The sequence below is a fragment of the Gymnodraco acuticeps genome, unplaced genomic scaffold (assembly GCF_902827175.1).
Source record: "Gymnodraco acuticeps unplaced genomic scaffold, fGymAcu1.1, whole genome shotgun sequence".
Classification (NCBI taxonomy): domain Eukaryota; kingdom Metazoa; phylum Chordata; class Actinopteri; order Perciformes; family Bathydraconidae; genus Gymnodraco; species Gymnodraco acuticeps.
In genome coordinates, this window is record NW_022992222.1 from 816,736 (window position 1) to 841,120 (window position 24,385).

General features: G+C 40.3%; 1 protein-coding gene across 1 annotated transcript in view; it reads right to left on the reverse strand.

Annotated features, from left to right (window-relative positions):
* The window catches only part of alk (ALK receptor tyrosine kinase), a 516,591-nt gene that overhangs the window by 113,016 nt on the left and 379,190 nt on the right, over nucleotides 1–24,385 (reverse strand). The window contains 1 exon segment of the mRNA XM_034205980.1: nucleotides 19,808–19,941. Coding sequence (XP_034061871.1) covers nucleotides 19,808–19,941 — 134 coding nt within the window.

Below are 24,385 nucleotides of genomic sequence, written 5' to 3' on the forward strand. Positions count from 1 at the left end.
GGGATGTGTGCAATGTGGTGATTACATTATTCACCCACGCATCTATGGGTTGGGGTATTGTTCCGCACGGACATTTTAGTTAACCGGACTTCCTGTTGATTTGAAATACGAAAACATTTTTTAAAAATAAAATGATACTTTATTCCGAGTGTGTTCTTTGAAAGTCATCACATAACGGCATTGTAATACACGGTTCGGCTGCATTGAATATTACATATCTGCCGTAGTTTTCTATTTATAGAGCCCTGATGAGAAGACTTCTAGACAAACAGGAACAACTGCCGCCGAAACTGAATATGTGACGTGGATCATAAATATATCAGCAATTAAACAAAATCTTCACAATATAAGTCTCCTTGCAGTATCAACACTAATTCGGCTGACTTTTATATTTGATCCAATCAGTATATTGGTATATGTACACCATAACGGTTCACAGCTGATAGAAAGGGACACCTGGTGGTTAAAGCACGTTATTGAAATGTATTATTTTTATTATTAGATATTAATAGGAGACACAGACAGACAAACTAATATGGCTTTATTTAAACATTAAAGAATACTTTAGGTTAAGGTCTTATTTTGAATAAGAAAAAAGCTTTGGGGTTATAAATATTAAGCCTGACAAAGTAGGCCTACTAATATATTGCTTTCCTGCAATGTTAACTACTGTATGTGTAAGCACTTATTTTAACTGATATTATACATATGCATTATACTCTTATAAGATGTATGTAGATAGTATAAGAAATGTGCAGAATACGACAGTTTAATGGTGGAGGTATACACACATATTGATAAATGTCTTGTAATGCACTGTTGAGGAACCTGTGACCGAAGTTGTTCATCTCCGACCTTGTCAGGTATTGAACATTCAATACATTACATTACATTACATTGCATTTAGCTGACGCTTTTATCCAAAGCGACTTACAATAAGTACATTCGACCAGGAAGACACAACCTTGAAGAAAACAGAATCATATAAGTACATCAGGTTTCATAGAGCCAAACATTTCAAGTGCTACTCAACTGGCTTTAGGTAAACCAGTCCTTTATTAGTATAAAAGTGCTTCGTTAATAGTTCTAACGCTCGAAGTGGAGTCGAAAGAGATGAGTTTTCAGTTTGCGCCGGAAGATGTGCAAGCTATCTGCCGTCCTGATGTCAATGGGGAGCTCATTCCACCATCTTGGAGCCAGGACAGCAAACCCACGTGTTTTCGCCGATGGGAACTTGGGTCCCCCTCGCAGCGAGGGCGCAACGAGTCGTTTGGCTGATGCAGAGCGTAGTGCACGCGCTGGGGTGTACGGTTTAACCATGTCCTGGATGTAGGAAGGGCCAGATCCATTCGCAGCATGGTAAGCAAGTACCAGTGTCTTGAAGTGGATTCTAGCAGTTACCGGAAGCCAGTGAAGGGAGCGGAGGAGCGGAGTGGTGTGGGAGAATTTAGGAAGGTTGAAGACCAGACGAGCCGCTGCATTCTGGATGAGCTGCAGAGGTCGGATGGCACATGCAGGTAGACCAGCCAGGAGGGAGTTGCAGTAGTCTAGGCGTGAGATGACGAGAGCCTGGACCAGAACCTGAGTCGCTTTCTGAGTCAGCTGGGGACGTATCTTCCTGATGTTGTACAATAAATAAATAAATTCAATAAATAAAGAACACAGAATTATTAAATATAAAACACAGAATTTGTGTGATTATACTAAATGATTTACAAATAAACACCACTGCATATTTACAACTGTTACACATGCTGATGTAACGCAAATGTTTCCAACTTGGGATCAATAAAGAATATCTTATCTTAAGATGATCGATGGCTACTGCCATATTTGCAAAATGTGCCTCTGAACCTTGACAAGTAAATGTTTCAGGCTTATCAATTAACAACAGGAGGGGTCACAGACATAAGACCAGCTGTTAAATAAAGCTCTTCTGACCTTAGCTGGCATGTGGGTATATATTAATGCTGCCCATTATGGGCACAAGCAATTTTCACCCATTTATTAATTATATGTTTTAAATGTGAGTGTTTCCTATCCCCTAAACCTCCAGGGATGTACACAGTTTAATACTGGCAACTTCTTATTATGGGAAATACGAAAACGTCTTTTAAAACTACAATTCCCAGTAGAGACGTGCCATAGAACATGTTGCGAAACACACAATAGCCAGCATGTGTAGTTCTGGAGACGGGGAGGGGGGGACGGGGTGGACCCGTTCAAATCCAGTTTTTGATAGTCTGCCGTGGTTCCATCCCATTTCAAGTGCTGTTCGACGCTCGGCGTAACCCTCGGAGCACACTCTCCAATCCCAGAGCTTGGGGACTATCACGGGGTTTGTCAAGCGAAGCGGAGAGAATACTTACTTCCGGGTGTAAAATTCTCTAAAGCTACTATGAGCTGCTCCGACCCTCGGTCCTGACGGACTCCAACTTGTGTTTATTAATCAAACAAATAAATAAACACAAGGATAATTGTGTGTTATTGTTGAGTAAATAACAGTGTGTGGTTTAGAAAATAATACAACATTAGAAGGAAAAAACGTTGAAACAATACAGATTTCAGTATTCTGAGCCCCTACTCTCCCCATAACTGACGGCAACAAAAGTCCTACATTATTCAATTAAAATAAAGAAGTAAAAACAATAAGTGTGGCTTGATATTGAGTAAGAAAAAGGTTGATAAACGCTGTGAGAATGGATCTGCGGGTAGCATTCGCTCGCAATCTCAAGTCGTCGACAACATACGTTTAGGGAGCTATATAGAAGCCTATGGACATCCCGGAAAGTTGAAAATGTACGTTAAGGGCCGCCCCCCTTGCGTTGGAAAAAGCAGACACAGGGGACTTGACATAACGTCAACATAGGCCGACCTGGGAGTGAGGATGTGTTGACCGGACATCTCCTTCATAAAACGAGTAATAGGGGGATTCATCGGGCAGTTCGATGTGTGTAGAGGTGTGTGTGGTTAAAAAGTAGCAGCCTGCGGTCACTCTTTAGCTGTTTTAATGAAAGTAAACACAGTGAAGGCACAGCTCTTTGCGCGCTGGTGCTGCACTTCTCAGAGGCGGAGTTACACGTCCCGCTGCCTCTGGCTCCTGGTGCTGTAGCGATTTCATGAAGTGAATGAGAGTCCGAGTTCGAAATATATCTCAAATAATGTATGGACTGCCATTTCCCAACATAAACATAACAGCCTGCAATGAAACGCTTGTCTCCTGTGTGCTCCACTTCCTACTTGGCGCTCCGGTAACTTTCTCGTGCCAACGAGATACAGTATCTTTTTTTTTTCCATTGCCCTTTAGGGCCTCCGTACAATACAAAAACAAATGCAAATATTTAATTTAAAAAATAAAGTCCTTTCGAGTCATCTGTCTTAAGTCAAAGTCAAGTCTCAAGTCTTTTATCAATGTTAGTCAAGCAAGTCTCAAGTCCAACAATATGCAACTCGAGTCTGACTCGAGTCAAGTCATGTGACTTGAGTCCCCCACCTCTGCAATTTGGTTCCGTTGACATGTTCCCTATCTTAGTTTCAGGTGTTACTGTTAGCATGCTAACACTTGCCAATTAGCACTAAACGGAGAACACAAGTATGCCTTAGGCTGATGGGCATGGTACTAATTTAGTCATAAACCTTATTATATATTCTGATGGTCAATGGTGGAGCTAGATCAAAGTTCAGGTGAAGATCAGAGTCATTACAATGTATCCCCAGGGAGGCATTAATGTCTGTATCGGAATTATGAGAACCATCCAATTGTTCAATCCAGTCTCACGGCATTTCGTATTACGACATTTAATCTATTGATTGATATTTCGATTTTTTGAGAAATACATTGCTTTTAAAATCGTTCTGTGTGACACGAAAAAAAGGGGAACATCGTATTGGTGAACATGAATCAATAGATTAAATGTCGTGACTATAACACAAAATGCCGTGAGACTGGGTTGAATTGTTGCTATCTTACAAAAAAACACAAATGTTAAGCTAATGGTGGCCCTGGAGGAAAAGTCGGGATCACTCAAGACAATAGGAGTCATTCTGTGGACAAGAAATATGTCATTGCAATCCATTAAACACTTAGGTCATGACCAAAGTGGTTACAGGACTTATTGATGAATATTATCACAACATGATTAAGTTACTGAACAACTAACATGCATTTCTATTGGTTCACATGATACATTAGCATTGCCCCTACATTCTTACTTTGCTGGCTGGAGGTCTGACTTTATATAACACATCATACTACTACATACTCATGTTGTTATCACAGTAAAGAATAAAAGCACTGGGAATTATACTTTATGCTACTTTAACTTTTTCTCTGTGTGTGGTCATTTTCTAGAATTACATAAAAGACTCACATTATGCATTATTATCCTCTGTATATTGCTAGCAAAAGCATTAAGTGCCGACTTTTTCACCTTTAAGGCTACTCGCGTAACCCCCTCCTACTTGTCTTTGAAGTAAACATTGTTATTGACAAAGCCTGAAGACTGGCTTTTAATTCAAAGCATCTGTCCCAAAGATGGAGCGGCCATGGAGAGACTGAAGCTTTTTTCTTAGTATCAGCCTCACACTGCAGGGCTTTGATTCCTCACAATGAAATTGTCCTTGATGTTTCACAGTTTATTGGTTTTTACAGGACATCAAAAAACCACAATAAATGTAACGGTTCAAATAATGAAGGATGCTGTAATTGATTTATTCACCTCTGACCAAGTAATAGCTATGATTTTTACTCCCCCCATTACAAAAATAATGACTTTTGTTAATGACGGGTTTGCTAACGTCCCCAACTCTATGAGCGGGCGTTGGGAAATGTCAGACGCTACTTTCTAATATATAAATCTGTCAATGTTGTAGAACTTTCTACTGGTGGTAGATCAAAGTCAGAAAAGGTCATAGAATAGTTAGTGAGTCTTCTTTTGAGCTCCCAACAGAGTCCATAAAACACATCTCTCTAGCCGACTTCAGTTTACACAGTAACGCCTGTCATTTGAAGATACATTGATTAAAGTAATGCAACAACCTGAATAAGTGTTTCATGCCAGAGCACAAATATCCGCTCTACAGAACAAACAATTATTTAAGATTGCTGTATCTTAATTACTTTTCTTCAGTGATGCTTGGTCCATAACATCGAGACATTTCCGCCTCCCTGTCAGGTCAGGGTTGATTTAGACATCTGTTGCATTTGGCATGTATCCTGGAAACACTCTACTTGGTGCCCTGGGCCATTTAACACTTGTTCAATATCTTAAAAATGAAACTGCCAGTGTAGATTGCCTTGGAAAGGTGCCTGCAACAGACACCCAGTTAGTATTGAGGGGGATGAAGCTCGCTGAAAAGGCGAGGGATTAGAGGTAGAGCGTGATGAAGCTTAGTTCTGCCAGATAGGCATTGTTTAGGCAGTTGGTTGGTATTCATTGATGAGCTGTGTTTTCTTTATTTTAAAAACTTGCTCCTATATTTCTGTCACTGAAAATTCTTCTCAAAACGATTTTTGATCCAGAACACATTTGCATCAGAGCTAAGCAATCAAAAGCCCTACAGAACACTGAACACAAACGACCAAATAACCATCAAATTACCTCCAAGTAAATCTGGCAGTAAGACAAACTTATGATTGCCCTTAAGGCTCGTAAAGTGTCTCACTTTAATGTACTCGTGAAACTAAGACGCCATAAGATCAATAATTACGTTTTAGTTCTGTCATTTTAATCTGGTTCCCCAGGCATATTGAAGTTAATACAACAAAAACAAAGCATTAATGAAAGAGGTTTATATTGAGCTTTGTAGACATCATGGCCTACCTGGAGAAGGCAATATGGTTTAAAGACTTTATGGATTGTAGTACACGTGGGGGTTCTGAGTAAATGCTCAACAACAGGGAATTTAATTTCCATTTATGTGTGAATGGATAGTAGGTAGCCAATCAACAAGTAACTTGGTATTGATTTCCAACAATATGAAAATAGATTTTTTTAAGACTGGGATGTTTTATAGCTGCACATTTAAGTGTCAGGAAAGAGATGTGCTAATCCAATATTCATACTACAATAGTAACCTTTAAAGGTAAAATGTCAGTATTTCTGTTTTGCAAAATTTGTCAACCCAAGCACTCTCACAATTTGAGGATTGCCGACTATAATAACAAAAGTAAAAGATAAGTAGCCTGTGCCCTGAATATAATTAAAGGTTATATTGTAATTATGCTAACATTTTTCGTGTGCAGCAGACAGTTTATCAGTGTTTCTGTTTCAGGAACAGTATTTGATTACATTTCATAACATTTAACCTCTGCTTCAATGGGGATTTAAATACCAGTGAACCTATTGCAAGCTCAATGGAATTGTTGGCAGTGGAAATCATTTCTGATATGCAAATATTTAATCAGTGTCAACGAGTAGCACACACAGTCATCTAAAGGCAGTGGGCAGGAACAAAAGCAGAGGCGGAACAGATCTTTCTTTTTAGGTCTCTTAATTATTACCTTAACTAAGTACTGAAGTAGTGATGTGGACACAATGATGGACAGTATGCTACACAAACCCACATGCGCCCTCTCCACGTCAAACCAACTTTAAATGTTTCAGTTAGACAGTTTAGCAGTTTATCTAACAGTTAAACTCTTTTTAAGCCCACAGCCCAATCTAATGAGGAAACACTTAGAATAACACCATCGACACATTTGTGGAGCCACAAATAGTTGCAGTGAGTTCAATTCAGCACCAAGGAGAAAGCACATTCCAGACCAGACCAACTTGTCTATCTGATCAGCGAAAAACTCAATATCAACTCTCAGCTGCACATGCACTTGGCTCTGCATCAGCCATTCATCTTGTTGCTATTCTGGCTCCAAAATGGTGGAAAGAGCTTAAAGTTGATATCAGATCTGCAGAAAGTACATACTGTATCTTCCACCCAAACGTAGCTGTTTCCACTGCACCTTGGCCATTAAAGATGACATATTGAGATGTGTGGGAAAGAAGCTCCAGATTTACATGCAACATCTTTATGACACATTACAGGAAAGAGAAAACCCCAAAAAGCATGACCTCTTTAAAATACAGCACAAAGAAACTGCAATACATATGGTTTGGTTTATTTGAAGCAAATGTAAATGTGGGTTTATTGCTGTTCTGAGTGTGTATCTTCACGGTTGATTGCACTCATTGTAAGATGCTCTGGATAAAAGCATCAGCTAAATGAAATGTAATGTACTGAATATTTACGTAATTTAACATTGAACACATCAGCTGGACTCACTACTTAACACAAACAGACAGTACAGAAACTTAAAAGTCCCAAATGTAAGGAAAAATTGCCATATATTCCTGTATGGGTCACCTATGCTCAAAGTGTTTAGTAGGGAGGAAAAACCACAAACAATAATACATTTCACATCCATATCAGAAGATATGGAAACGTATGTGAATAGATCACAACTCTAACCCACCAAATGTAGACTGTGGGTATAAGCCTACCATACAGTAGGTGAAGTTTTCCCACTATACAATAATAATAATCACGATGCAAAACGAATTAATCACATATAGTTCCAATACTATTCAGCGCTGTGCACTGAAAGCTGCACATTTGCCTGGTGCAACTTAAAAATGAAAGGTTCTATAGTGCATTGAGCCAAAGGCCTCTAACAGTACATGTTCAGATTCATTAGCAGTGCATGAGTTTGCTTTGCAGCTCTGATCCGCCGCTTTACATTAAGTAGAATATCATTAAAATGCTGATCCACTGCAGGAGGTAAATATTGTACTAAGATTATTAGATCTCCGTTTGTGTCGAGAATGCATTATGTGTGATATGGTACAAGTAATTAGTCTTAAATCCTTGACGAATGAAAACCATGCGCTTGCTTGCGTTACGAGCACACAGAAGAGTTTCAGATCCTTTGATTGGTCACTTAGAAAAAAGACTCTGAACATTGATTGGCTGTTTGCTTTTAATTATAGTTTTCACTGCTCATACATAATGATTTATGTATGTCGATGTGGAAGTAAAAAATGGCATCACACGACACGAAATGTGATCCATGCTCACCACAAGGTTGGGGCAGAGCCTTGCGGTGAAAACGGCTAGTGAGTTTCTATGGTTACCTCCTCTGCTAGCGAGAGTCGCTTAGCACATCTGTCATCTGATTGGTTGTGCCTTGAAATATCAGCGTTAAAATCAAAGTGAAATAGTTACAGTAGAACTTTGAGCTCAGGGCTAACTGACCATTTTCAGTTGGGCTCACAACGCCTAAGTTAGCAGCCATTTTACATTGTATCATGTGAATGCAGCCTCAAACTAGGTTTTATCGTTCAGATCCCACTTAAACATTGTTTTAAAGGGTTAGGGCAGGGGTGCCCAACCTTTTTTGAACCGAGAGCTACTTTTAAAGTTGCTAGTCTGCTGAGATCTACCAGTCCAAATAGAGAGGTGTAGCCATTACTGACAGCCTACTACCAGGTAAATACACACTTCTACTTGTATAAAACTGACCTTTGTACGATGAATACTTCATAAAATACTGCAGATGCTTTATCTTACCTCTTTCTAATCTACACACATACAAGTATTTAACTGAAGTTACACAACAGTGTTGTTGATACAGAGTTGGAGTTTATTCACACGTCACATACTACAGTGGGTAATGTTTTCAAGAAACATTGAACAGTGCTGCCACATATGACACAGGAAAAAAAGAAAATACTCTGAACCTTTTCTTTGCCATTATATAAAAATAGTGTTGCTACAAAATTATAAATTAGGCTTACTAATAAGACAACTCAGATCTGAAGCTACACAGGAATCTGCTGCCAAAGTGCAATAAAAAAGACAAAATCAATAGAATCAAACCCTTTTTTTGTTGCATTTTAGTAGATTATAAAAAGAAATGCCTTTAAAATAGGATGCAAGCAACAGTTTCTTAACCCGAATTGATAATGGACTATAATCAATTTAAGTTTGCATTCTTATACCATTTTGTACAATAATTATAATGACTAAGTTCAAACAAACTAAAACTTACAGCTGATTAATAACGGTATCTAACTTGAGTTTGTATTATATCAAAAACCTGTTGAAATGCTACTGTTATTTTGACTGTCCCCAAAAGCGCATCGGCAGCCTCCAGGAAAGCTTCTTTCACAACTTCGCCATCTTTGAAAGACTTCATGTGTTTCGCAAGAACGTGACTGACACGATAAGATGCTATGGCAGCAGCCTTGCTCTTGTTGTTGGGCCTGGTGAAAATGGACTGCTGTGCATTTAGCTGTCCTTTCAGGCCCCTCCCCTTTTGGGAGCATAGGGCAGAATTAGGAGGGAGTTCCGTCTCGTAGCGTTTGTGCACTGTTTTGAAAATGCCGCTCCTAAATTACCCTTCTTCGATAAAGCCACGCTCGCATTGCAGATGAGACAGGTGGAGTTTGAATTGGAATAGATACAGAAATAATCATCCTCCCACTCGGAGTGAAAATTATATATTTGGGGCTGTTTTGCTTCTGCCATAATTGCGGTCTTGTGTGTGTGCGGACTGTCACTCCTATTGACACGGACAACGTCAGCGAAATAGTGCCCACTGCCCACCAGCCACGCCCCGACACATGGGGTCACGGCGGCCAATCACAAAGCTTTGATGCGTTCAAGTGCATTATTCTGGCACAGGAAGATTATGTTATAGGACATTAACGATAAAACAGAATATTGTTGTTCTATTTTTAGACACATCTCGCGATCGACTGGGAATCTCCCCGCGATCGACCGGTCGATCGCGATCGACTGGTTGGGCACCCCTGGGTTAGGGTAACATCTTGTTTACTGGATGGTATATGGGGCGGCAGTAGCTCAGTCTGTAAGGCACCAAACACTGGCAACCCCCTGGCTCTGCCACCTCTAGTGCATGTCTATAGGTCCTGTTTGTGCACGTGTGTTTGTATTTTGGGCTTATTTGTGTAATTGTATACTAACAACTGAGTGAAAAACTGAATTTATTAAAAGTTGATCTCAATCTGTTACAGCTAGCACACATGTGTAAAGAGGCTGAGCGTGTGGGTGTTGAAAGGTGAAACGAGGATACGCTTGTGGATACTGTTCTGTTCGTTCACATCATGTGCACAGGCCTGGTTTTTATATGCTAGATTATTTCATATGTTTATATTATGCGCCAGGGTTTTTGTGTGTCAGTTGAAAATCGCACCTTGAGTTTAATACAAGGATAAACACATCACAGTACTTGCGATATTATGTCTCCTGTTTGACATTGTTCAGTCTGCACACTTGTGCATATGCAGATTGATGAGCACCAGCAGAGCTGATGAGTCTTTACTAGTCTGACAATGAAATCAGTTTTACTCAATAACCCATCCTTATGAGCCACTGTGGCTGTGCGACAGCGCTCAACCGGCATCAATTTTCTCCAATTTTGACATTCTTGTGATCTCATAAACACTCTCTCTTACTGTTGTGACAGTTTGAGGTTTTCATTTTTACGAAATGAATGTGTATTTTTTATCAGCCTGCGCTCTTTACCCAATAACAGAAACTCCAGGGATGAGTTTATTTTATTATTGCAGTCAGAGAGAAACTCAATTAAAGGCTTATGCTGGAGAGCGTATTTAAAGGTGAGTCTCAGTACCACGCTACAACATTGCATAGCTTTTTTAGCTCTTTTTGTCTCTCCATCACCCATCCATCTACATGTCTAACACTCTGTCCACTCCACCGGCTCTCTCCAAACCCATTTCCCCTCATTGCCTCCACCAGGCTGTGTGTGATTGATGGGCCTAGGGACTCCCTCACGCTGCTGTGTACCTAATCGCCAAGTATAGAGTCTCCGTAACGCTCCATTAAGGGCCAGCAGCAGCAAGGTGTAATGGTTAGGGAAATGGGCGAGGAAAGAGAAGGTCACCGGTTCAAATTCCCACAGGGCTTCACCGCCGTCTTGTCACGACTACGTGTCCAATTTGAAAGAAAAATAATTGTGACAGTTTGCGGGGGGAATACATGACCGCATATAGGACTGTGTGCGGACAAACATTGCCATAAGTGTGAAGGCAAATGTGACCTTCTGCCTTGCCAAATTACTATGACGGAGGCAAAGTCAAATATGCTATTGACACAATCTGGTAATGAGCTTGTCGGTCATAACAGCGCAGGCTCTGTTTACTTCCCGGATGAGAAACTATGGTGTGGTGGGGTGGGGATTCAGAGTGTTATTGACAGGTTTGAATAATTACGCTCTCTATGGCTATGCCACAGCCATCAGTGAAATGCTAGCAGAAGGCGTGATTCTAACTTCCTGTCAGGAGGATGAGCGCCAGAGATAGGCGTAGAAGCACACAAGTCACTTTAGGGCCAACAAATTGGATTGCTTGTTGGCCATGTGACTGATGAGTTAATTAAAGTGGAAGACTATGGAGAAAGAAGTCAGGCTCAATTTATGTATCCCGTATTGACTATATCTCCTCGCACTTTGCTGGCTTGAGTAATCGCTTCCTTTCTTCTCAAGAAAACAACTAAATGGTAGGGGAATTGGACATTGTCAAAAATGTCCAATTCAGATCTGAGAACAGGGAGAGTTTGTGGAAAGGATTTGGATACATTTAAATCAGGTGAAAGCAAGCGGGGAATATTATGACTTCTGACTGGTGATATGGTATTATCTCAAGGCTAAAAAAACAACAAGACATCATTAATAAACTTGTTTGTCCTTCTCAATGGCCTAAGAGTCCTTAGGATGACTCATGCTTTTCTTATTCATTTGACTGAAGGAATAAGTTATGTGTTTGACTGAAGGAATAAGTTAGGCCTATGTGTGTAGCGTCAAGAAATCCGGAAAAATTCACAAATCCAGAACCTTTTTCTCGGACTTGAAACTCAATGAAATCTTCACACCTTGGAGGTTTAATCAAATACAATTATTCAAACCCTTCATGCTTCCCACCCACTGATACAGGTCAGTAATATCAGTAATTAGCCTATTTTGAGTGCAAGGGCACGGAACAAACAAAGTAAACAACTGTCTCTGCCAGTAGCTGAGTGTGAGAGCCTTAACGGAGCATCGTGTTCTGTGCTAGGTGTGAGGAAGGTAACTCGAGCCCAGGTTTGTGACAGGTGCTGCAGGGGGAAAGTGGGGGAGGTTTAGAACACTGCGTAATGTATTGAGGCCACAAGTAGAGAGTTTATAAATTACCTCGAGGGCCGTACCAAATTGTCTCGCGGGCCGTATACGGCCCGGGGGCCGGAGGTTCCCCACCCCTGCTTTAGGAGCTGTAGGTGTGTGTGGTACAGTGTGTAGGTGTGTGTGTGGTACAGTGTGTAGGTGTGTGTGTGGTACAAACAATGTGTAGGTGTGTGAGAGCATCACTCGAAGGTGGGTTATTGTATGAGTCAAATGTACAACTTGCGAATGTTGTATAAGTCAAATTGCCATATTAAAACATCAGCTGCAATTCACGACATGAAGAAGGCAGTCTCTGCAGAGCATACGCTAATGGAGATGCAGTTATTGCAGCATTCTTTATTTAACATTCATTGAAGTATGTTATGCCTTTTATCTGCTAATGTACAGGAGGAAGAGTGATACACTGTCTGTCTAGTTGGCTTACATAACAGTTAAAGTTTACAGCCTAAAAAACATGGAGCATTTTTTCCCCTTTTATTCATTTTTATGTCAATTTGCACATTTCATGGTGATGCTCAGCCTCTCCCATAGGCGGCGCGTGAGGCTCAGGTTTGGGAAGGCTCAATAACTTTTTTTTTCATCTTACGCTGCCCGCCTCCGGCGTCTATAGAAAAGAGATCAACTCAGTGAAAGCACCGCCTGCTGAACGATCAGAGCTCAGTGTGCGGAGTTTAAATCTATCAAGTCATATTACAGGAAAAAGGAAATGCAGTTTAAACTGCCGTATGCAGAGAAGACGCCGACGTGTCTCACTTATCATTCATATCACACTGACATCACATCATCAATCAGATCATCGATCTCACAATATTTCCTTATCTGAGTCAGCTTCTCGAGCCGTATCTGGCCGTACAACACTTAGTTACATTGTCACATATACTGTATGCAGACGTATTATTTTAAGCAACACATTAAGTTGACGAAACACTCAACTCAAATGTAATAAAGTCAGATCCCCTCGTGTTTTAGATGGGGCAGTATCATAAAACTGTTGTACGCTTTCAAACACTCGGTAGTTTATTTTTTAACGAGTTGTTCTGTATTCTCCTTGCAGGTGCAGCTATGTGGCTTGTATCCTGGATTATATGTTTAAGTCATGGATGTTTAAAGTTCATATTTGTCTAATATTAGTTTACTTTTCATGAATGAAGTATGATGTTGCGCTGTCAGTACACAAATCCCTGTTTGTGATTGGTCGCTTACCGAAATCTCGTTTGTTAGGGTTAGTTAAGATAACTCAAACGTATCCAGGGTATGTTGAACTGGCTTCGTACAGGGCACAGGTGGCTGCATAGCAGCGCTAATGTCAAAGACACACACATTAGACATTATATTTTTATTTTACCAGGATGCAGTTACACAAATATTTGGGAAGGCTTAGCCTTCCCTAGCCTACAGCACTCGCCGCCCCTGGCCTCTCCCCTTAACTCCTAACGGTCATCATCATGTCAACCACAACACAGCGAAATACTGATAGAAATGTGTGAGTAGTTGACACATTGCTGACAGAGGGAACTACGTTTGAATACTGATTGAAGAAATATCAGTTTTTGAGCATGTCATAAGCATGTTTTGTCTTGACTATATTACAAACTATATTATAATAAAACAATATAGTATTTTTATTATTGAATTGATTATGATTATTATTATTAGTAGAAGTAGTTTATTTGCATTAATTATATTTTAATCTTTTTGAGGCTAGTATTTGGCAGGAAATGCAAAATTCACCTGTAAACGCATACTGAACGACATACATGCACATTTACCATTTACTTCACTGTATAAAAAAGTAACCGTTGATAATAATAATAAACAGGAATTATAATTGCAAAGTAGCCTACTTTGTTTCCAAAAAAAAATGTTTCACTCCTGTCGGTTAGGGGGGGGCCTCATCTCACAATGTCGCTTGGGGCCCCAAGTTGGCCAGGGGCAGCCCTGTGTGTGTGTGTGGTACAGTGTGTAGGTGTGTGTTGTACAGTGTGTAGATGCGGCGGACAGATGGGTCTCAGTTGGTTTGGTGTCCTCTGCTTACTTTTAATACTTGTAAATAAAAATGTTGGCCCGTAATTTCAATTCCCCATTTCAGCGACCAGAGAGATTATGTTATTATGAGAGTGCTCTCATACTTTAAATTGTATATATATTAGGGCCGGGACTCGATTAAAAAAATTAATCTAATTAATTAGAGGCTTTGTAATTAATTAATCGAAATTAATCGCATTTTTAATCACATATAAATATTTGACCTGAGAACAGTGAGAAGCAATTTTTTTCACATGGATTTTAGTATACCTATAGGCGCATTCACACAGCGGTACTTTTCCCACAAAGGTTCATGAGAATTTAGTTCATGAGAACTCATACCTGGGGGAGGATTAGGCAAATGAAGCCGCTGACGTCACTTCTTCTTCTTCTTCTTCTGCTTTGGGTTTACTGGCAGGCCGCAAACCACTTCACGGCGTATACTGCCGCCCAAAGTCCCCGGCCGGAAGTCCCCGGAGTTGGGGAAGGCTTCAGTAGAAGCTGCTGGGAGTCCCAGCAGCCTTCCGAGTAAATCGCCAGAACGCCGACACCTCCTCATCTCCACCGCTCCCATGTTTTATTTTGTGTTGCCATAAGTTAGTCTCTCTGCGTTTCTGCGCTGGGCTAATGCTAATAATGCTAATGCGAGGATAATAAAATGGCGGCTTCACAACACTTTTTGGGAGTTTTACGGGGCGTGGTTTGCAATCCGCCCAGCCAATCAGAAATATAGCTATTTTCTCACAAGAGAGCCGTACGAAAGTCCCTGCTCTCTAGCAGCTCTCTGCTCTCTAGCAGGGACTTTCGTGGGGGTAAAAAGGTTCTCATGAACTAATTTTAGTACCGGCTCTTTTTGGTGTGAACGCGATAAAAGAGGCTAACGTCCACGCTAGCTGCTATATGTTTTGCATTGAGGTGATACTTGAGGCTTGATGTGCTGCGGTGATATGCGAATTCCTTTTTGCATAATTTGCACACAACCGTGCTCTTATCGACGCTTCCATCCGTCCGTTTTTTAAAACAACATTTCCCACTGTTGTTCACTGTGGTTTGTTGTTGTCTGAAGTCATGAACGTTAGTTGGTGCTCCAGTATAATCGGTACGCCTGAAACTCATCGAGTGAGAAACGTTCCGCGGTGCAAAAATAAGTGCGATTAAAATGCGTTAATTTTTTTAACGCGTTAATTTTTGTGTAATTAATTAATCTTAATTAACGCGTTAAAGTCCCGGCCCTAATATATATATAAATAATATATGTGTGTATGTGTGTGTGTCGGCATCTGTAGCCTGTTATTATCTCATTATACCGCACTCTCAATTAATTCAAAGTAAATATGTGGGGGAACAATGTTCAGCTGATCTAACAGAGATACAGCGCTATGACAAAACACTGGACAGCTGATGCAGCTGTTGCCACGTAATAATGAACGGACGTCTCTTTAATATGACCGCTCAGAGGAGAGGAGTTCTCATTTATTTAAACGTCTGCTGCTTCCCCTCCTCTCTCCTCGGTTCCCCTCCTCGGTCCTCCGCTCGCATCTCCTGTGGGCGGGTCTAAGTCTTGAGGAGGGGAGTCGAGGAGGGGAAATTTAAGAATTGAGAAACCTCTCATGTCTGTGTACTAGCCACAGCTTTCATGCTGCCATGGCGAGAGGAACACAGTGAACCCGGAGAGCTGAGAACAATTAGACAAGTGTTGGGCCAGGCCTGGATTTGCATGAGCAGCAGCCCCCTCTGCGATCTGTCCTTACTTTGACAGAACAGACAAAGAAAGAAGCACCCGGAGAATCACTAATGGCTCATTGATTTGTTTCTGTGTTTCAGTTACTTTCATCTCTGTCTTTGTTTTGCACTTCTTTCAGAGGCTTTTTCATGGATAGTGGTTCCGTGGACACTTTTGGGAAGTGACTAAGAGTATTTTAGAGCCATGATTGAGTTTTAAAATCATAAATGAGGATAAGGTCTGGGTTGACGCAGGACTTCAAGTTATATATGTAGGGTAGAGGCTTGGCATGAACATTGTATGTCACAGTTGAATTCTCATTATTGTCCTGATAATCATAAACATACACTTAAAACTCACTTTAAATTGTTTTTTATAAATAATTAAATATTTGTATTGCAAATGTATTGTATTTTTTGTGTGTTATATAATCCTATATTCCTTCCCATCCATGTTATGATTGTAGAACGTTTGTGTACAGTATGTGAGCTCCATGAAGTTCCCCTGTCCCTGTTTCCTGTAATTCATTATCTCTTTCTCTCTCTGGCATTTACATATTTGACAAATAAATCCATATAAAATAATAGCATAAAGAGTCGGGTGTAGTAGATTTGTTGCCGGTGTACAGTGAAACTCCGCTGCATGACATGATTAATTATTCTGTAACGGTAACGCCGACCTGACCTCAGCTCCAAACATCCCGTTTTAATCCGTTTTGAAATATTAAAACAAGACAAATCTTTCCTCATTCATCCGGAGCCAAATATTGACCGAGCATAAAAGCTATTTTATTGTCGGGGAGCTCAAAGAGACTCTACCTCTGAAAAGTAAAGGAGATTACATTTGCTCAATTGAGAGCATCCCTAAAAAAAAGCCTTGGGGAAGGATCACCTTTTTTAAGATGATCTGTAAGGTTTTAAAAGAAAACACAAGGTAAAATCAAATTCCTTCCGTGCTCAATGGCTTGTGTGTTAAGCAGGACAAGCAGTGGAAAAGAGGGAGGATTTTTCTATCTGTCTTTTATCATAGTGATCCTCCCAACATCTACAAACCAGTGTAAAGGATGATTATAGTTAACAGTTATAACAATTGTTCCCACAAGAAGAACATATTTACAGGTATATCAACTGTGTCACCACCTACAAACATGAAAAGCACTCCTTCTGGTGGCTTCATGTATGAAATCACTATTAAAATGTATAATATTATAACCCATCATAGGTCACGTGATACTGGGAAAAGGTATGGATTTTGAGTTTGCAGGGCCACAGGGGTTACTGTTCAAATACTATTTTTATAATTCATTCAGCATGTTCTCTGCAACACATAACCATATGTGCCTCTAAAGATCATTTTTAAAGTTGTGTAACACAAATTAATAACGCTTTCTAACACTGTCTAATTCACTTACTCAAGATGGGTCAAACATTTGGTGTAACGTTTTAACATGAACATAGTTGATCATATATAATACCATTATTATGTTTTTGCATCACAATTTAAAAGGAAATTAACAACCACATTGTATTTATGATGTCCAAGTATTTCCTCACAAAGAGGTATCTTTCTCTTCCCCTGTATTGGTTTTAATGGATTTCTTTGTTCTTAATGGACTGCGGTTCTTTTGATTGGCCGGTTTTCTGCTCATTTTTGTTGCCTCTGATCTTGCTGTCAATTATTGTAATGAAGTTATGTTGGCTTCATTAGTTTTCCTCCCCTTTTCTGTTATGTATTTGTTTGTCGTTTTTTAACTGATGATGACTGTTGGTTAAGCCCATGGCTGCTTGACCTCTTCTGTCTTATTTCTCATTTTATATTATATCTGGATTTAATTATGTCTGTGTGCAAAACTACTGTACTTAAGTACAATTGTGCGTTACTTGAGCTTTACTTGAGTGTTTCTATGTTATGCAACATCATACGTCGTCTACTCTAGAACGTTTTGGCAGTCATATTGTACGTTTTACTCTTATGCATTTATTTAAACATTATGCTCATTTTCAGTTTTATCTTAATATTTAGTGGCTCTACTGTGACATGTTTACAAGCTTTTATGTGTTGGAGAGAAACTCCCTCTGTAGGGAACACAGGGATTTGAGCCTCTGAAGACCATTTACATGCACAAAAACCTATATTACACACTTCAGAATCAGAAACAGGTTTATCACCAGGTAGGCTGACAGGTGCGAGGGATTTGACCTGATGTCATGGTGCATACATATAAGTAAAACAAAAATAAAAAAACACAGATAGAGAACTTCGCTACAGGGAAAAAGCATAATAGGGCCTCTTTAAATTAAAAATCTTTAAAATAGATCTGTATTGTTATGCACTAAGCTACAGTTAGCTCCACCTTTACAAGCTGCAATATAAAGGGATACATTAGACGTTAATGCATCGCAAAATATGACCATGTGTTGTTACATTATGCTGAAACTGGCCATTCTGCATAATACACCATTTTACAAGATCACTGATTATTGCATTCTAGATGTAGAGAATCTTGGCGAAGGTCTGTAAAAACAATGCTATGCAAGCTTATTTATATCAATGTAGGGATCTCCTTTGAGCGCCGCCGCAAATATTAAGATTAAAGGAAGTGCGTGACCGGACGGGCACTTCCCTGGGTCATCATTCACTTTTGAGTTCCTTCTTAAGTTCAGCAGACTCTTACATGTTCTGGTAAACAAGTTGGGTAAACAAGTTGGGTAACTTTTCTTACAGAAGCCTCTTATAAATCATCTTCAAACAACACCCACTCATTTAGAAGAGAGTTTCAGCATGTTGCTGGAGAAAAGAATGATCAAATAAATAAAGATATTTGTATACACTCACAGAACAACATGCCTGCTTGGTATGACATGTAACACCTCTTTGTCTATCAAACATCTGTCTGTTAGAGGAGACCAGGATTCCATCATATTTCCTCATCAGTAATGCACCCTTGTTAATGTTAAATGTTAAGGGTTTCTGTGCTTCTGAACCAAGCTCAGAGGAAATTGAATCAGTTATATTAATCCAATTTCAGGAGCTTTCGGGGATGACAGAGAAGGATATTATTTCAGTCGAGCAGTCTAAGCATTTCATTGCACAACATGATATAATGAAGTTAAAAATCACAGAATGTTGCTGTGTAATTTTCAGTTTGACATGTGTGAGCTGTTTTGGGAACTCGGCCCCTCTGCAGCCATGTGAGACACATTGAAAACAGAAAAAAGTGTTCAAGACTTATCACCTAACACAATGGTTTGTTTGGACTGCTTCATGACTCATCTTTTGAATAAAGGTTATTTTTTATAGGTTAAGGTAAAAGTGGTTTTATTAATTAACTGATTCAAACACTTTATTAACATGTATTTTTCAAATGATATTGATGATACTAGGAATGGGTGAGAAAATCACTCATGTTAACATTTTAATTATCATCTTATAACCCAGATATTGCCAATTATGGACAGTTTCATTCTGTGTAAGATTCATTTTTTAAAATTTTTTTTTTTATTTGGACATTTTATGAGGATTTCATTTAGCAAGACTAAGCCTAGCTATTCTATTTATGTCACAGGCAACTTTTACGTTGTTGGTTGAAGATGTACTTATTGTTAAAGTTACTAGGAATTGACATGACTGTTAAGTAGAAGGTATTTTCTACTGATATAACTATCATATCATGACAAACGTTACAAATCCTTTTATGCCATCATTTCAATCCAGAAATGATTTTGAATGGGGAATCATGACGCCAAGAATTGCATACAAATATAATGACTCTCAGTCTTAGTGCTCACCCCGTAAAGGTAAACACAAAAATCAGAGCAGCATCATAGGTTCCGAAAAAGAATGATATGCATGTATAAACGTACCCATGGTGCAGTTGGTGGTGAAGTAGGGCTCGATGGTGGCCGTGTCGTCCTGTGGAATCCTCTGGTCGTAGCTGGCGGACACTTTGAAAGGTGATCCTCCGTGGGTCCCCAGGGTGAGGTGGACCACCGCCCAGCTGCCGAGGAGAGAAAGCAGGAGGAGGGTGAGTGTGAGGAGCAGGCAGCAGGGCTGGCAGAGAAACCCACAGCCGCTGCGGGGGTCGGGGGTCAGGGTGGCCCGGGCCTGCTGGGCCTGAGCCCCCAGGGTCTCTGAGGAGGGGCTGTCCAGGGCTTCAGCGGAAGCAGACATGGGGGCCCCCTCACTGCCTTCCAATTTTGGAGGCTCCCCTTCTTCCTTTGTCTGTGGATGCATGAGCCCACCACCGACTCCCTGGCTCTAGAGGAGGTGGTGTGAGCCTACAGCTGGTGGAGTCAGACTAGCTTCACAGCAGCAGCAGCAGGTGTGTGTGAGACACGCTCAGGTTGTTGTGTGTGAGCGAGCTGCAGTCATGTGTTGAATGCTGTTCTCTCTAGACCAGCGGCTGGCTTCATGTAGTTTAACTCTCTAATTTTATTAAGCAAATTGTGCTGATTTATGTTTGGCTCCGAGCTCATCAACAATATCTCTCTCCCCGTCACTCTCTCTCTCTCTCTCCCCTCCCCCTGTCTCTTGCCCATCCCTTCATTTATACACACCGCATATAGTGAATGCACCGTAAATAACTACTTCCCTAATGATGTTACAGAGGGCCGGGCAACAACAGCTACTAATGACAGTAAACAAACAATAACATGCTCTGCACAGTGGCGCATGCGTCGTTGCACACTGCTGCAGAGCTTTCTTTTACCACTTTCTTTTTTTACAGATATGTTTACTTCTACTATTTTTGCTTTCCACTAACCGTTCGGATATACAAGGTTATGACAGTTTAATAAAATAGCACCAAATTGGAACAATGTAACTCATTTTTAAGGTTTTTTCCGGCCACAGACCGGTAATGACGTTACAAATGTCAGTGGGGGTCTACTTTATAGTTTATGACAGGAACTCTGGGGAATTGCAGACTGTCTGCTCCATGTTTATTTTGGGGTTAATTCTGTGCTTTGTGTGGGTGCAATTGTGCTTGTGCTAGTAAGCGTACAGCAAACATGAATGCCCACACGCACGCACGCACGCACGCACGCACACACACACACACACACACACAGACAGGCTCCAAGCTTTTCTGATTTCCCCAACGTCTGTGCTCGGGCTCAACAGGCTTTGCATTACTACCTTTGTCAGATTCCATTCTGAAGTTTTTCCCAGTTTTTTGGAGCACTGCGTTTGCTTTCCCTGATTCCTCCCTGTTTTGTACTGCCCTCACCTTTTCCTCTCTCTCCCTATCTCTCCACCCAGATTCTCATAGAGAGGAAGTAAGGTGTTGACCAGATGGGAGGTGATTATAGCCCCACGTTACGCCATGGTCCCTGCCGTATCCCATCATAACAAAGGAAATGAAGCGCCAGATAAGGGCTGCCACTGTCTCCTTGATAGACGTGAAATGAGTCTTAAACATATGGTCTTGCTGAATTCTCCGCTGGCTCAGCTGAGGGCCCAATTTGGAAACAGCTTTTTTGTTGAAAGAGTACTCAGCATGATGATGATGGGATTGTGATTGTAAGGCTGTGTTTGTCTCCTTGTGCCAAAGACTGTATCTAACAAGTAGACGTACAGTCACAGTGACATAACCCATTGGATAGTGGACTACTTTTGAAATGCCTAGAATTTGGCTTTTTTTGTGAACTATTATCACACTTTTCAAATGTTGAAGGTTGTTAGACAGAAACACAGAGTACCAAGCCTGGCAAGCACCCATGGCCGTCCCTGGCCAACATGAGGCCCCACGCACTGTGAAATGACAGGTCCTCTGTTTCACAAGCTTTCATGGGGGGGGGGGGGTGGTGGAGCAAGGTGAGGCCCCACGCAGTCTGCATGATCGGCCTGTAGGGAGGGACGGACCTGCAAACACCATACTAGTGACCTGTCAATCAAAAGTTAGCCACGACTTAAAGCTTACCCTACTTCATTTTCTATTTCCCCCTAAATAGGACCACCATTTACAAATTGAACATCCTTCTACACTGTTATACACATTTAAACTAGCAATTTGTATTGGGAACATGTATATCATGTATAAGTACTGTCATTTTCTCATAGACTTCTATGCAATTCGACTTATTTTTGCAACCGTTGGAATCACCCCCCCCCTGCTGGATATTAGAGAAAATGCAGGTTTTAATGCACGTCCACATTGGCTTGCCTTATACATAGTAAATGAAAGCATGTCTACTGCAACAGCATGTACTCAGGATGAACATGCTTTATAGTGAAATGAAACATAGAGTTTGTCATCTTAGAATTGCAACATTGTAAAACAAAGGATTTGTGCTTGCCATTGAGTATGCTCAATGTACTGATAACAACATGGACGGGGCTGTATACACCATCCAATCTGAAATGATCAATGTAAACCGGATCTCCATGTACTTCCAGTGTTAAATATAACACAAGTCTCACGAACAACTGAATCATTTCCATGTCTTATTACGCCATGTCTGCACTGGCGTCGCAGGGCTGATTAACTGAGCATGGGATCAGAGCGTAGCTGCCGGAGCACATCACTCAAACATTTAAACCTCATTAGAAGTATACTATGCATGACACAGCAGACCTAAATATAAACAAATAAATACAAAGAAAATGAATGATAAAGACTCCTCATGCAGGGTTTAGATATGACTAATCCAAATGCGGATGCTAATAAATCTCATTACAGCCCTTTGTGTTGCTTATTTAAAATCACCTGACCTGTGTTCAGACTGCTGTTTGCTCGACGCCTCTCCTATGATAGGAGAACAACAAAACAGCTCAGGCCAAATAATCTTTGCAGCCAATTGACAATTCCCTTTTCATAATGCTATTCATTTATGCTCCCTTAGTGCTCTGCTCTGGCTAATGTAGCTCTTTTAATTTTCATTTGGTGTGTGTGTGTGTGTGTTTGCTGGTGAGGAGGTAGGATCCTAACCACATTAAGGCTTATTTGTCTTGTGGGATCTGGTTTGCATTAACTCGGAGTCTCATCCGTCAGGACAAACAACATATGAAGAATTATATTCTTTTCTAAGTGGTAATGTTTCTCTAATGATGTGAGGCCTGGTTGGACACACTGTCAGAGTGAGAGAAGAAGACTAACTTTATTACTGTCTAACTGTAGGTGTGTGTTAATGTGTGTGTCCTGAGACAAAAGTCATCTGGCAAGCTTTCTTTTCCTCACATCCTCGGGTTAGAATAACAATTAGTTTGTGAAAATAGACTGTATGGATGGATGACCCGTAACCCTTCATCCATCTTGCATTCAGGAGATGCCATCTTTCTGACCTTATTTGGAGCTAGTAGTGATCAGGGGCTTTAGGCAGCATACAAGATCTTCCCACACACCTGTCTTCTTAACCACTCTAAGGTCATAGCTAATCACAAGCTAAACACTGCCGAAGTGTGCAAGCTAGAGCCGCGTAGCTGTTAAAAGACACAATGACCAACAATAATATCTTCATAAATACATTTATGATCAAATTGTGATTCCCACTCAGCACTTTACTCGGAGCAGCTGTCAATCACTGCTGTCAGTCATCCACTTTTTATAGCATCAGATAACTTATGCAACAGCTTGATAACAACTACTTAAAATGAAACAATGAAAAGAGTATTTGACATCTACTTGGACTTTCCAGATCGGCCCGCACCATCTGATAGCAACAATGATGACACTCATGCAGGGAAACCAAGATGTTTTGGCTTTAACTTTTTTTGCGGAGCTGTAATGTCATCCATTTTTTATATTCATTCAATAATTAGGAATATGGTTTTGGTAGGGGTTCGTTGAGAAACTGAATTGATAAAAGGGCTTTCTGAGTGTATACATCAAATCATGTGTAATACAAAATGTTAAAAATATCATTGTTTGGTGTGATGTGTGTGAATGTGAAACAAACCGTGTAAACACACAAAAATGATTGGTTGCCGACTGATATTTTCCCTTGACTTGTTTGTGCTGCTATAATAATAATTACCCACCTTGGGAAACACAAATAAAAACAGTTATTTTCTAGATAGAAAAAAAAAAGGTTTGGTGTTGCCTTACGTGACCTAGAGGCTTGGTGTTTGGCTAAGAAAGGAACGGGAACTTTCTTGTTTCAATTTGGTCGTTTAATAGAAGACTTCAGGGTTTAGTGTCAAGGTTCAACCTGAGATTCATTTTGAACGCTCATCAAAACTACAATACACTAACATGTGTGAATACATTTCCTTTCTGATGAATCTTTTCAGGTCTGTGTGAGTATCTGTCTGATTGACTCCACTATGACATTTCTTCTACTGTTGTTAACTTAACTTAAAAAAACCACTCCATACCAGAATAAATGTTAGGTTCATATGGAACACTGACATGGAAAACAGACGATGCAGAGGACATTACATAATTGTCTTCATTGAGTGTACATTGGCTCTGCTCCAGCGGGTTCCATCACATGTTGTTTTGG